Genomic DNA, 14208 nt, shown 5'->3' on the forward strand with positions numbered 1-14208 from the left:
TCACACACACACACACACACACAGACCCACCTTCTTAAAAAAACAAAGACTTTATTCCCTCGCCAGTTTCTGTACAAGGACGCCACGTGCACAAGGCGGGAGTCCCGTCTTCCTTGAGGACGGCCTGTCTCCTGGGAGAACTTGTCACACTGCCCCTGAGGCTGAGCGCCCCCCACCCCCAGGGTGGAGGAGGCCACAGTCACCCCCAACTTGTGCAAAAGCACTCCCCGCCCCCCTGTCCAGTCTCACAGCCACAAGGCAACAGATGTGCAAAGCCCTCCTTCTAGTGACCGCCCTGGAGTGGGTCTCAGACGCCCTTTGGTCTGGAGGGGTCCAAACTGGCCCTACTGGCCCACTGACAGCCCCACATGGCCTCATGCCCAGGACACCAGACCCAGAGTGCCCAGGACACCATTCACTGGGGGTGGGATCCTACACCGCTCTCCCTGCACAACTCAGAAACCTCGGGCAGCAGGGGGCGGCAGAGCCAGCTATCGGCTGACCTTCGTCCCCACTTTACAGATGGGTGGCCTGAGGCCCAGAGGGCGACAATGTTCCCTCGCAGTGGCTGCATTTAACCAGAGCCTCCTGCAGCCCTCATGGCTTCTTACAGGTCCCTCAGCTGCCCTGCAGGGGGAGCACAGGCAGTAGGGGTGTTCCCGGCTTACCCCATGCAGAAGCTGGAGTGTACTGGCAGAAGATTCGGTTCTGTGTCACCAGCAGGCCCCTTGAGCTGCCCCTCTGTCCCTAACAGACTGGACGGTTGGCCAAAAGTGGCCCTGGAGCTCTGCCAGACAGAGGATTTGCAGTTGGCGTGTCACTGGCAAGCCCATGGTGGGTCATCAGAGACCCCACGGTGGTGGGGCTAGGACTGCAGGGCAGGGCTGGAGTGTTGGCTGGGCTTCTGGAGGACTCCAGGTAACAGTGCCAGGCTGGGCACAGCATGGGTGTCACCTCTGAGCTTCCCGACTGTACACTGTGGGCATGAGGACCCCCATTTCACAGCAGAGAAAACTGAGGATGTCAAACCTGTCGCCAAGGCCACCCAGCTGATGAGGGAATTCACCCGGAGTCTGATGGAGTCCCCAGCCCACGGGCTCCGGGCGTCTGGGGCAGGGGGACTGGGGGGCGCCAACTTATGCCTACTTCGCGCTTCGGGAAAGCGGCCCCTGGGGAGGTCGGGCGGGGCCTCACCAGCTGGAGGGCTGGGTCAGGGCGGGCCCCGCGGGGGCGGCGGGCACGGCCTCGCCCTCGGGTCGGGGCTCCTCGCCACGCGCGTAGGTGAGCACCACGGTGACCGTGGCGAAGGTGGCGGCGTTGACGGGGAAGGCGCGCAGCAGCGTGGAGGCCAGTCCGCGCGTGAAGACGCGCCAGCCCTCGGCGCGGTAGCTCTGGCGCACGCAGTCGAGGATGCCCTGGTAGCGTGGGGCGCCCCGCAGCCCGTCCGCCTGCAGCCGCGACTTGACCACGTCCACGGGGTAGGTGGAGAGCCAGGACATGATGCCCGACGTGCCGCCCGCCAGCAGCAGCTTGGGCACCAGCAGGCGGTCCCCGGGCTCGCAGCCCAGCGCGCGGGTCAGCACGTCGTAGGTGAGGAAGTAGACGCCGAAGCTGGGGGTCTCGCGCAGCAGCGTGGAGATCATGCCCCGGTTGACGCCGCGCAGGCCCTCGCGCCGGTAGATCTGCGCCAGGCAGTCCAGGGAGCCGCGGTAGGTGCGGGCCGGCCCCGCGTCCTGCAGCTGCAGCCGCGTCTTGGCCAGCTCCATGGGGCAGCAGACGACGCACTGGATGGCGCCCGCCGCCGCGCCCGCCAGGAACTGGTTCCGCGGCGAGTCTTGGCCCAGGGCTCGGAGGGTGTTGCCCTGCACGCCGAACACCAGCGCGTTGATGAAGGTGAGTCCCATGAGCGGCGAGCCCAGGCCCTTGTACAGGCCCAGCACCTGCGGGCGCACAGAGACGCATCAGGGGCGCTCCCACACGGAGTCCTGGGGTGCCCAGGCCCGCCTCCCCAGGGGACCTCCCCGCCGGTGGCAGGGCCCACGTGGTCAGAGGATCCAGCGGCATTGTATTAAAACCCAACTCCTAGATGGTAGAGGCCTGGACACTCACGCCCTCCCATTTCCGAAGTCTGGAGGTGCCCCATCGTGGCCCTGAAGCCTGCTTTCCCCCATCGGGGGTCTGGGGTCTGCGGCATCTTAGAGGCCGGTGCCCTGCCCCACTCCGGCCCGCGGCCCCAGGGCACTCACGCTCTCCTGCTTGATGATGGCCTGGAAGCAGTGCAAGGTCCCGCGATACTGGGGCTTCTCCATGCTCTGGACCTGGAGCCGCACCTGGAAGGAGGGCCCAGTGAGAGGTGGGCAGGTGGGGCCATAGCACCCAGCTCCCCGGGGTGGCACTGAGGACCCTCTCCTGGAGGCCCGAGGCCAGACCCATGGGGCTGGGAGCCAAGGAGCTTTCTGTGGCTTTCGGAATTCTGGGGTGGGGTGGGGCTGGATGTCTGTGCCTCTCCAGGGAGGGGTGTCAGTGGGCAGACAGCTGGCTGCAAAGGGGCAGAGGTCCCCGAGACCTCAGACGAGTAGAGGGCAAAGCCCCAGCTTCACTATGCACAGCATCCCGCCAGCAGCACAGGAGGCATCTCCCGAGAGTCACCCACCCCCTCACCCGCCGCCAGCAAATCACAGCCGATGCCAAAGCAGGTCCGGATCTAGCATCCCACCCCACAACTGGGGTCTGGCAGCGAGCAATGGGCACTAGAATCGAGGACTTGTGCCTCTTGGGGCTTCTGCTTGGTGGCCCCTTGTGAGAGCAGTGGTCATGAGTTAGTAAAGCAGTGACAGGAGAGCAGCTGCCGGCCTCCTTGGGGACCGTATCAGCACCTCTGGGACCTGGGGGATCAGGCCTCTCTGCCCTTGGAGCCGAGCGGTCCAGAAGCTCGCTATGAAAGCGCTCTTTGTTAACCAAGAGCTTATCTCTGCGTTTGATACCAGGCCCCGCAGTGCAGAGGGAGAGCACACTTCCTGAGCTGGAATCCGTGTCACGGGGGTGGGCATGAGCTGGGATAAATCCCCTCCCCAGGAGCTGGTCTCCAGCTCGGACTACAGATCATTGTCCCAGCCAGGGCTCAGCCCGGGCGCCCCTCCGTGCCTGGCTTCGGAGTGGGGCTGTGACGTCATCACCAGCCGAGGTGGGCTTGGTCCCTCCCACTTCAAAGACGGGAAGACGGAGGCTCTGTCCACTCCAGGGACAGAAGGGGCTGTGCTGGGCGGGGGGGGCCAGGGTGGAGGGGGGCGTGCTGGCGGGTGAGACGAAGCGGCTCATGAGTTGGACGAAGGCACTTCCAGAAAATGTTTCGGAAGGAAACAGAGTGCATTTCCACACCCTGGGACCTCGACAGCTGGCAGCCCCTGCTCTGAGAGGCAGCCAACAGCAGAGGGCACCCAGCACTGTTCACCCCAGCACCCCTCCCCACCTGGCTGCCAGCTCAGAGGAGAAACGCACGATGACCTTTGAGCATCCATTAATGCCACAGGCTCTGTCAGGTTGTTCCTGTGATACGAGGCTTTTCAGGTACCTGTCAGTGCTCAGGGGTCTCTGGGGGACTGTCCCTTCCTCCCGTGGCCCCCAGCACTGGCACTGAGAGGGCTGTCTCAGCAGATGTGAGGTGACGTGGGGCTGTCCCCTCCGAGGGTCGGACTTCCTGACATCCCCATGGCGTCTCTGCAGGTTGGATGTGGTTTCACCCCCAGGCTCAGGCCAGCTCAGTTCCCACGGGAGGTCACAGGGGCCCATTCCCCCTGTGTCTAAGCTCCAGGCTGGGATGAGTGTCCCTGTCAAGGGTCTGGGGGACCCGGTTGGGGGCTAAAGTGTGGCCCAATCTTGTAATATCTAGAGTGGAGTTACTTAACATTTGGGGTGACAGGATCCCGTTTGGGGATGGACAGACCCACCCCTGGAAAAGGGGTCACTGACACACAGGACCGGGCGGCTCCCAGCTCCCCACAGGCCTGGGGAGACCCCGTGGGAAGGCCCCCCGGTCCCCCATCCTGGGACCTGTGCTGTCCGCTGCTGGTCCGGGAGGGGCCTCTGGGGCGGGGGGGCGTGGGCGTGGCGGGGTCCAGGCCCCAAGTCTGGTTCAGGGAGGACAGAGAAGAGGCGTGGGGTTCGCCTGGTCTGTACTTACTAGCGCTCTCCGGGGTGAGGCTTAGGCTCATCTACAACAAAGTTACCTTTTGCTATGGACGGAGCCGGCCCCTAGCTCAGAAAGTAAAGGCAGTTAAAGCAACACAAAATTTCAACATCACATCCAGGCGTGGGGACCCCAAGGCCAGCCCGCAGCCTCCCACCCCTCCCCTGCCCGGACGCCTGGTCCCTGGTGAAAGCAGGCTCAGGCGCCCTGCCCCTGGTTCCTGTTGTGTCCGGTGACAAGGACAAAGAACGGCCTTCCCACAGACACACATGTGAAGGCGGTGTGTCCGAGGACCGTGGCCAGGGTTCGGGGCGCAACGGAGCAAAACCAAATACTGGACTCAGATTTCAGCTCCAACGACCTGGAGTAACAAAGAGCGATGGTCTCGGCCCAGGGACAGTGTGGACACGCAGGGGATGTGCGTGTCCCCTGTGCAGCCCAGAGCCCAGGGCCAAGCTCGGGAGGCTCAAGTGAGGTCAAAACAGACTGTGGATGAGGAATCAGGCCGGTGGCTGCCGGAGGATGGGGAGGGGGCTCTGGGGGGCTGGCCTTGATTCTCTTCCGAGGTGTGTGCTTCAAAATGACTCATAGGTTCGCACATGCAGAACTGGCACCCTTTGCTCCATGTGTGAAATTTCAATTCAAACAACCACCTCAGGGAGTTCCCATCATGGCCTAGTGGTTAAGGAACCCAACTAGGATCCATGAGGTTGTGGGTTCAATCCCTGGCTTTGCTCGGTGGGTTAAGGATCTGGCATTGCCGTGACCTGTGGTGTAGGTTGCAGACGTAGCTTCGGATCTGGGTTGCTGTGGTTGTGGGGTAGGCTAGCGGCTATAGCTCCGATTCGACCCCTAGCCTGGGAACTTCCATATGCCATGGGTGTGGCCCTAAAAAGCAAAAAAAATAAAACGACCACCGCAGAGCTATGAAGTAAATCCCACTTTTACCAAAAGCAAGGACTATGTATGGGTCTGTGTGCGCATGTGTTTTTCGGTGGCAATCATCAATGAGGGCTGGGGAAAAAGGTTGCATAAAGGACTGGGGTGTGGTTTGTTTTAGTTTGTATGTCCATGGGTAACATTTTCTGATGACCTATCTTACTTCTGTAATAGACATCCAACCGAAAAAAATGTGATGATTCAAACACATTTAAAAAATAGTACATTTCTCAATTTTCGGTTTTTCTTTTTTTTTTAGGGCTTCGCCCACGGTATATGGAAATTCCCAGGCTAGAGGTCGAATTGGAGCTGCAGCTGCTGGCCTACCGGTGGGCTAGGGATCCAGCATTGCCATGAGCTGTGGTGTAGGTCACAGACGTGGCTCGAATCTGGCGTGGCTGTGGCTGTGCCGTAGGCTGGCAGGTGCAGCTCTGATTCGACCCCTAGCCTGGGAACCTCCCTATGCCTTGGGTGTAGCCCTAAAGGGGGAAAAAAAAAAAAAGACAAATTCAGAAGCAGCGTAATATAACAGTGTCTTGAGCCTGTGGGTGCGACAAGTGGGGTCACGAGGTTGAGTGGCAGTGGAGATCACCAGGGGTGGGTTTTTTCCCCCCTTCACAATAAAAAGCTTGGCTTTTTGAACATAGGTCTGCCCAGATGTGATGCTGGTGGCCATAGGGGCCAAAGGAAAAAAAAACAAACCCCCCAAACCAATTACCAACAGATTTCCTCAAAGAGCACCTTCCAGTGCCAGGCAGGGCTCCTGGGGGCAGGAACCCCGTGGGACAGAGGTCCTAACTCAAATGACCAGGAGGGTGCCAGTCATGGCCCAGGAGCTCGGAGGGAGTTGGAAGCAGCAGAGCCCGGTGCTCCCCAGCCTGGCCGGACTGAGTGAGGGGCAGGCGGGCGCCTGCAGAAGGCCCGGCCGGGCCTGGCCACATCACAGCGCAGGGGGGCCTCCGCAGAGCTGGGCCGAGGAGGTCAATCAGACACTTCTTGCTGGATGCAGCTTAGCGAGGCATTCAGAACACCTGCCCGCGGGACAGAAACACAGCGTATCTGGGCCTTGCGGCGGCTGCTCTGGCCGGTGGGCAGGCTCCCCCAGCACCTCACTCTCAGCAGGCCTGTGGAGGGACTCAGGGCCACTGCAGGGCAAGAAAGCCTGGCCTCTCCACCTCCTCCCCGGGTTGTGAACGGTGGGATGGAATTCCCTTCGGAACTGGCCTCTGTTTTAGGGCCGAACCTGCAGCATATGGAAGTTCCCAGGCTAGGGGATGACTCAGAGCTGCAGCTGCCAGCCTTGCCACAGCCGCAGCAATGCAGGATCTGATCCGCGCCTGCAACCTGAACCAAGCTCACGGCAACACCAGATTCTCAACCCACTGAGCGAGGCTAGGGATTGAACCCGAGTCCTCATGAATACTAGTTGGGTTCGTGACCGCTGAGCCACAGCGGGAACTCCAAGGCCTCGGTAATCTTGGCAGCCCCTCACCGTGCAGGTCAGAGGTGAAGTGCCTGGCCCGGGGCCTGGAGCTGCACAGGGACCAGGGACAGCACTTTTTCAGGTCAGAGCCAGTGTACATGGCAGGGCCCTCCCGCCTGTGCAGGAGGAAATCTCAGCCCCGGTTCCCAAGACCTGTTCTCACCCAAGGAACAGCCGGGCTCCTGAAAAGAGAGAGGGGAGTCCCCTCGATGCACCGAGGGCTGACATCCTTGCCTTGAGTCCACCCTCGTCCCGGTGCGAAGAGGTGCCAGGTTCAGCGCTTGCGGCAGGACACCAGGTCTAACCCGGTGCCAGCTGCTTGCAGTCCCCAGCTCCCAGGTGAAGCCCACGAGGAAGGCTCCCAACTTGGCTAGTTCTGTGCTGTTTTTTTTTTTTTTGTCTTATTCAACCTCGCCCGTGGTATATGGAAGTTCCCAGGCCAGGGATCGAATCCAACCCACATCTGCAAACTATGCCAGAGTTGCGGTAACGCTGGATCCTTAACCCAATGTGCCAGGTTGGGGACTGAACTGGCAACGCCACAGAGACGAGCTGGATCACTAGCCCACTGTGCCACAGTGGGAACTCCCCGACTTGGCTTTTTAAGGACAATAAACCCCAGCGGGGGTTGGGGGGGGTGAGATCTTATTTGGGAATTTCCAACTGGGAATGCAGACTTCTGGGGTGCCCGCTGAGACTTCTGAGAACCTGGGACCCAACAGCGTACCCAGGCGTGGCCCCGGGAGGAGCTGGGTGCCGGTCTGTGGGCCACACTCCAGAGTCACCGCACCTGCAGGTGCACAGAGCCCCGGGAAACGACCCCCATTTCTCAACACTGACAACCACCGCTCCGGGAAGCCCACAGTCGTGGGGAGGGCTGCCACGGTTTGATTTGTCTGTATTTCTGTATTTTCTCTCTCAACTCTTCTTTCTTTCAGGAAGCGGTCTGGAGTTCTGCACAAGGACAGTGTGGCTGGCTGTCCCCGGCTCTAGGCGGGGGGAAATGTGCCCTTTGACCCCTCGGTCGCAGCTGGCCAAGCCTCAGGATGGACCGCAAAGTTCCCCTCCAGCTGGGAGATGCGGTGACAGACCCAGGAGGAAAGGCAACGGCTTGGAGCACAGGCCGCCGCTCACCTGGACATCAGGGGGCACGGATTCTACCTTCATCCTAGACCTTGTGGGGTGACCTTGGAGGTGTCCCTGAGGGGGCCACCAGGAGGGGGTGTCCAGCTGCCCCTCCCCAAGAGCCTGGGCATGAAACCGCGACAAGAAACTCACCTTAACCGTGTCGAACGGATGTCCCACCAGCACGCCGGCCACACCTGGAGGAAGAAAGGACATGTGACCCCCCCGCCTCAGAAACTGCAGGCTGGGGGATGGCTCTGGCAAACAGGGCTGTGTGGGAGCTGCCGTGTGCCTGGCACATGCTGGGAGCCCCTCGGTCCCTGGGGAGTGCGGGGGTGTGAGGGTGACAGGCCCAAGGTCAAGCTGGGATCTGTCCAACTCAAAGCTGGTGATGCTGCCTCTGCCCTGCTGCTCACTGCGGGTGACAACAGAAGCCGCCTGGGGGCTCCAGGGGTTCTGGACCTGGGGTCAGACCCTCAACTGGACTTGAATTTTGCCTGTCACTTACCAGCCACCAAGCTCACAAAGGACTCAGTGTCTGAGCCTCACATTCCTCACCTGCACAGGTGGGAGAATCAGCCTCCCCCAGGGGAGCCCCCCACCCTGGAAGGACCCAGGACCCAAGGCATCAAAGGTGCTGGCTGGTGGCTCCCCTTCCCTGCACGGGAGCCGCCTGGTGCCCAGGGAGGCAGCTTGTGACTCTGCGTTCACACGTGGTTATGTATCTGTGCAGGACCTGCCAAAATCCCTCTGCCGCCCTCCCCCCAAACAACACAGGCTCACCCTCCAGAGTCAGAATCCCGTGTGCTGTGTGGGTTATAAACATCCCCACCAATCAGGCAGTCTTGTTATTTTTCTTCCCGGCAAGAGAAACTGAGGCTCAGCGACGTTAGGTAACCACTGCACCACCTCCCATGCCTTCCTCCCTGAAATGCCACGTGTGCACCTCTCTGACTGCTAGGAGGGTTCATGTAGAATCCGAACAGCTAACATTTGGGAGTTCCCAGTGTGGCTCAGCAGAAACGAATCTGACTCAGTATCCCCGAGGACACAGGTTCGATCTCTGGCCTCGATCAGTGGTTTAGGATCCGGTGTTGCCACGAGCTGTGGTGTAGGTTGCAGACGTAGCTCGGATCCTGCACTGCTGTGGCTGTGGTGGAGGCCGGCGGCTGCAGCTCTGATTCGACCGCTTGACTGGGAACCTCCATATGCCGCAGGTGCGGCCCTAAAAAGACACACAAAAAGGATCCGTGATATTAGCTTTGCCAATCCTGCTTTGATTCTGGTCGTCTTGTCTAGGTGTTAATTTTCAATCTTGCCTTTACTGCTACTTTATTTTATTTGCTTTTTAGGGCTATACTAGTGTATAGGGTTTTGGTTTGCAGCTCAGTCTGAAGCAGTCTCAGATGTGGCCAAGACAGGACGTGATTTGGTCTCACTTTACGGGCAGGGTTTGTCGTCCTGCTCCTTACTTTCCACGGTTCTGCTGGTTCAGGCAAACTGCTGTTTATCCCTTCTGCTCGTTAATTTAAGTTCAGCTAAGAGTGGCTTCTGCTTTCCATCACTCACAATCCTGATGTAGAAACAGCATAAAACCGTTAGCCCTCCCTCCGTGGGGGGCGCAGGAGGCCCTCTCTGTCCCCTACCGTCCCATCCCACCCCCGAGAGCCTACCCCCCACGAGAAAGCTCCCACCCGCCAGCTTCTGTTGAGACTTGCGGCTGTTCCTTCTTCCCTTCACTGCTCCCATCTTGGGGTCTCAGCTGTGATCGCCCCTCAGCTGTAACACACGGGGCATGCCCTCTGGGCTGTGGCTCAGCTGCAAAACCTGTTTCTTTCTTTCCTTTGTTTTTTCTTTTGACCGCCATACCTGCGGCATATGGAAGTTCCTGGGCTAGGGGTCCAGTCGGAGCTGCAGCTGCCAGCCTACGCTGCAGTTCACAGCAACGCCGGATCCTCAACCCACTGGGGGAAGCCAGGAATCAAACCCGCATCTTCATGGATACCAGTCAGGTTCTTAACCTGCTGAGCCACAACGGAAACTACAAAATCTGTTTCTTGAACGCCGTCGTCGTCAGTCCTGCGCTCTGGGGAGGATTTGGGGCCCAGGCCATTAAGGGTGGCAGTGTTCCAGAATCTTCTAGTTTCCAGGGCTGCAGATGAGACATCTGCAGCCAGTGTTTTCTTCCCCTGTGTCAATAATTTATTTATTCTATCAGGAAGCCTCGGAGATTTTATCCGTAGATTTCAGGAATGTGAGCAGGAGATATCAAGGGTGTGTCTCTTTTCTTTCAAGTAACCCTGCCAGGAACTCCCCCAGCCCTTTCACTCTGTAGATGAGCCTTTTTCTTTTTTTTTTCCCCCTTTTTTTGCTTTTTAAGCCCGCACCCGCAGCATATGGAGGTTCCCAGGCTAGGGGTTGAATCAGAGCTGTAGCTGTCAGCCTACACCACAGCCACAGCCACGTGGGATCCGAGTCACACCTGTGACCTACACCACAGCTCACAGCAACGCCGGATCCTTAACCCACTGAGCGAGGCCAGGGATCGAACCCGCAACCTCATGGTTCCTGGTCGGATTCGTTTCCGCTGCGCCACAATGGGAACTCCAGACTTGCCTTTTTCTGATCAGAGATTTCACTATTTCCACTGTTATTTATTCATCATACACATCATGTCCAGAACTCTTTCTCCCTCCAGAACCCCTCCCATTCCCCGGTGGGTGAAAAGACACCCCCAAGCCTGTCTTCTCCCTCGAGGTCCCGCCTCCGTGTTTCTGGCTTCTCGACACACTGTTTCTACCATTTGTGATTTACCCTCCTTCTGCATCTCGTGGCTTGAATTTTCTGAATTTGAAATTCCTAGCTCCAGAACTTCCTTTGTTGGGCTGTAACGGCATCTGCTTGGGTTCTAGAACCTAACACTGCCCGGAGGGCGCGGCTGGCCTTGCTTCTCTCTCCAGCCGTGCCCGTGCCCGGCAGCCAGGCCCGGTGGGGGGGGCACCCCGAGGCTCCTGCTAGAAGCCCTGGAGCTTCCCGCCCTGGGGGTGGACTGCCCTGCCTCTGGCCCCAGACCTGCCCCTGTGTCAGCCACAGCCTTCACCAGCCCCTGGGGTGGGGGGGACACCCCACAGCCCACCCAGGCTCAGAGCACAGGCAGCTGCATTGGTTTTTCTCCCTTGGTTTTAGCACTCTCAGGCGAAGGACTCGGCCCCCTTCACCCAAAACAGCTCCATCCACAGGCCCAGAGTGGGCTGTAGGGGGCTCCCTCCAGCAGGGCGCCAGTTCCCCAAAGCCCTATTCTTTTTTTGCTGTTTAGGGCTACATGTGCAGCATGTGGAAGTTCCCAGGCTAGGGGTCCAATTGGAGCTGCAGCCGCTGGCCTACACCACAGCCACAGCAACGCCAGATCCGAGCCACATCTGTGACCTACCCCACAGCTCATGGCAATGCTGGATCCTTAACCCACTGAGCGAAGCCAGGGGTGGAACCCACATCCTCATGGATACTAGCCAGGTTCGTTACCGTAACGGGAACTCCTAAAGCCTTATCCTTTTAACTGCCCAGGCACCTTGAGAGCAGGAAGCCCGCAGGGCCACCTCCCTGAGAGGACTCTGAGTCAACAGTTGCAGCAGCCGCAGGGGACCCTGCCTCCCCACTCCAAAGCCAGTCAGTGCCCGCTGCCTATATAAGCTGGACTTTCAGGGGCCACCCCCATCCCAGGACCCTCCAGGGCAGGAGGCACGGACCACTGTCCTGGAGGTACGTGGCAGCAGATGTGGTGGGAGGGGACACCAGATGACTGACCTGTCCCCCACACGCAGGGTCCCATGGTCCACAGGTCAGCTTCCCTCTGCATCTCCTCCCATCCAGGCCTGCGGCAGGGAGACCCCCGTCCAGAGCCTAGGGTCTGGTGGGCTCAGACGTGAGGCCGAACCCCTGATGGGGGAGTGCGGGCAGGCGTTTGGACTCTTCCTCCCCCCACTCCCAGAGAGGCCCCAGGGATGCTGGCAGTCAACGCCCCACCCTGCCTCCCCAAGGGTGAGGTTGAACACATGGCCCACACCCAGCCAGTCGGAGGAATTGATTCTGGGAAGGAACTGACTCCTCCCCAGCAGCCCCGACCCCAAGCCTCGAGGAGTTCAAACCTGAAGGAACCAGGCAGGCCCCACATAAGGCTGCCCCCCTGCGCAAGGTCCCTGGACGGCACCTCTGCCAGGGACACAATCAGGTCGCTGTCCTGAGCCCATGAGGCGAGGGGAAGGCAGCCCCCGCCCCGTCGGAGGAGTGCAGTGCGATTTCTCCATTCATCTCTCTCCTTCTCAGGGTCTAGGTTTCTCCTGGGTCGAGTAATAGGAGAAGAGGATCCCTGGGGTGGGGGGCCAAAGACCCTCCAGCCCCTCGCACCTCCGCTCACACAATACGGGAGTAGATGGGCTTCCACCTGGACCCAGGCAGGGCAGTGGGGGTGGGGTGGGGGCTGTGGAGCACTTAGAGCTCCCTGGGTGCCGGACCCCGGCCTTGCCCAACCCAGTCTCCCAGGAGGGCTTGGTGAGGATGGCAGAAGGCATTCCAGGCAGGGCCTGTCAGCCTGTATGTGGGGAGGGGGGGGCTACGCCTCGCCTTTGGGTGAGTCCCAAACTCCGTGGCTCCCGGGACACCTGCGTGAATACAGAAGGAGCCCTGCACCTCGAGGGAAAGAACCCACACTCCCCAAGAAGCTGGAAAGGGGGGCTGGCCCTGGGAGTGAGGGGTGGGGCCAGGAGGGGCCAGGGGCTGGGTGGCAGGACACCAGGGGAGGCCCCTCAAGGAGGATGGGAAAAGTAGAGAGCCCAGCGGAGGTGGGGGAATTGAGAGCTGGACCCTCAGAGGCGGAGCCCTCCTGGCCTTGGGAGAAACACTCCCCCAATTCCTGAAAGCTCTGGGCTTTCTCCCCTCCCTCAGGCTCCTCCCGCGGGATTGGGTAACTGCCCCCACACCTCCCTGGCACACTCCCTCCTCCACCAGCCTCTTCTTGCCCAGAGCAGGAAGCTAGCACCTCACCCGCAGCGTAAATGCTTATGGCCTCTGCTGGTGGCACCCTTTCTCCTCCAGGGTGCCGGAGGCTGGCAGGTAGCTGAGAGCTTTATTAGAGCCAAGCTAAGCAGAGGAAGAGCCAGAACAGGGCCAAGTGCTGGGGAAGAGAAGCGTGGGACATCTGGGACGTGGACTGGGGCCTGGGACACCCTGCCACCTCTGTCAGCTCACTGCCCAATCCCTGAGAGCCAGCCGGGCTCCCAGGGAAGACCTGTTGAATCAATTCACTCTACCAGTAAAGACAGAACCCGAAGACCAGACAGGGAAGCACCGGCCCCCGCCCCAGTCAGGCTTGGCCGCTGCAGCAGACTCAGGCCTTCCTGGGGACACAGGGTGAGAGAGGACCCCAGTGCCTCGGACCTGCCTACGCCATTGTCACGCACGCGTGAGCCCAAGGCCTGGCTCAGGCGGCGAGTCAGGCCCACTTACAGAAGCGCCAAGGAAGGGGGCGGGGTGCTAAAGCGGGACTCCTTTTAGGCCATCTCACTAGGGGGTCGTCCGGTGGGCCCAGCCCCCAGCCCCACCCAGGCGGCTGCGGGAGAGGGGGGTGGAGCCAAATTCAAACTTCTAGGAACCGGGGAGGGGATCCTGCAGTGGGCGGGCACGGGCTGGGGGAGGTGGGGAGGCAGATGTGCTGGGGCCTCGCCGTCCGCGGGCCTCGGGCGAGGACGGTGGTAGGGCATTCTTCCCGCAGTCCCCTGGCAGCCACAGCGCTGCCTCGGAATCTCAGACCTCTCGTCCGAACGTGCTCCGCGGAGACGCCCTCGCGGAGAGCACGCTAGTCGGCCTCCGGGCCTGGTGTCAATTCATGCCCACGAGAGCCCCGTGGGACGAGGGCACTGTTATCTCATTCTACAGACCAGGGAACCCCAGCCACAGGGTAAGCTATTGGGCCATGCGCTCGCAGATGAGCTGGCCTCCCAGCTCCGACATCCCACGCCCGAGTCCCCGGCCCGGCGCGCACCCGGGCGGGACCCGCCCGCCTCCTTACCCCCAGCGCATCCAGCCAGAAAGTCCAGCGCCATTGCTGGATCCCCGGCGAGCCCGCCCTTCCTTCTTGTTCTCTTTCGCAGGCCCCTCGCCGGGCTGGGGGCCGTCGAGGGCCCCTCGCTTTGCTGGGCTGGGACTCGGCCCGGCCGCCGCCTCCTGACGCGGAGCCCCGCACAGGCTGGGGTCTGGCGGCGGCGGCGGCGGCTCAGTGCGCCACTCCTCGCCGGACACACGTCCCTCCCTGGCCGTGTCGCTTCTGCCCTCGCGGAGGTCCGCGCGCCGCCAGTGGTCCCTCACCTCGGGCCGCACGCCCCGCCCCTCGGACCGTGCCGGCCCGGCTCCGGCGGGGCGCACAGCTCAGCCAATGGGCAGGCGAGGCGCGGACAACACCCCGGCTGCAGCACGCCGCCGC

General features: G+C 60.9%; 1 protein-coding gene across 12 annotated transcripts; it reads right to left on the minus strand.

Annotated features, from left to right (window-relative positions):
- Positions 1–34: 34 nt before the first annotated feature.
- Positions 35–14096, minus strand: SLC25A29 (solute carrier family 25 member 29). 12 transcript variants are annotated; one of them, XM_084970183.1, is made up of 6 exons: positions 13798–14096; positions 7887–7930; positions 4181–4251; positions 3572–3717; positions 2247–2330; positions 35–1940 (listed from the first exon to the last, which is right to left on the minus strand). In XM_084970183.1, the coding sequence occupies exons 5-6, from the start codon at positions 2307–2309 to the stop codon at positions 1191–1193; spliced, it is 813 nt and encodes a 270-aa protein (XP_084826309.1). In that variant the 5' UTR covers positions 2310–2330; positions 3572–3717; positions 4181–4251; positions 7887–7930; positions 13798–14096; the 3' UTR covers positions 35–1190. The 12 variants fall into 12 exon arrangements, with proteins under 12 accessions (XP_084826309.1, XP_084826307.1, XP_084826302.1 ...); XM_084970181.1 differs by having other exon boundaries at positions 3470–3717; XM_084970176.1 differs by adding an exon at positions 3145–3292 and having other exon boundaries at positions 3470–5604.
- Between the last annotated feature and the right edge of the window lie 112 nt (positions 14097–14208).

Source organism: Sus scrofa, chromosome 7, assembly GCF_054392235.1.
Source record: "Sus scrofa isolate SSC_HxYL_T2T_F1_AM1 chromosome 7, Sscrofa_HxYL_maternal_Yorkshire_Landrace_v2.0, whole genome shotgun sequence".
Classification (NCBI taxonomy): Eukaryota; Metazoa; Chordata; class Mammalia; order Artiodactyla; family Suidae; genus Sus; species Sus scrofa.

What these genes read in the sequence shown, in the direction of transcription:
- SLC25A29 (XM_084970176.1), bottom strand. Translation starts at nt 3,789, where the DNA reads ATGGGCCCCTGTGACCTCCCGTGGGAACTGAGCTGGCCTGAGCCTGGG. An exon ending in TCCTCTGAGCTGGCAGCCAG is followed by an intron (nt 3,293 to 3,469) that starts GTGGGGAGGGGT and finishes CTCACCCGCCAG; the next exon opens with CACGCCCCCCTCCACCCTGG. An exon ending in CAGCCCCACTCCGAAGCCAG is followed by an intron (nt 2,331 to 3,144) that starts GCACGGAGGGGC and finishes CCCTCCTTCCAG; the next exon opens with GTGCGGCTCCAGGTCCAGAG.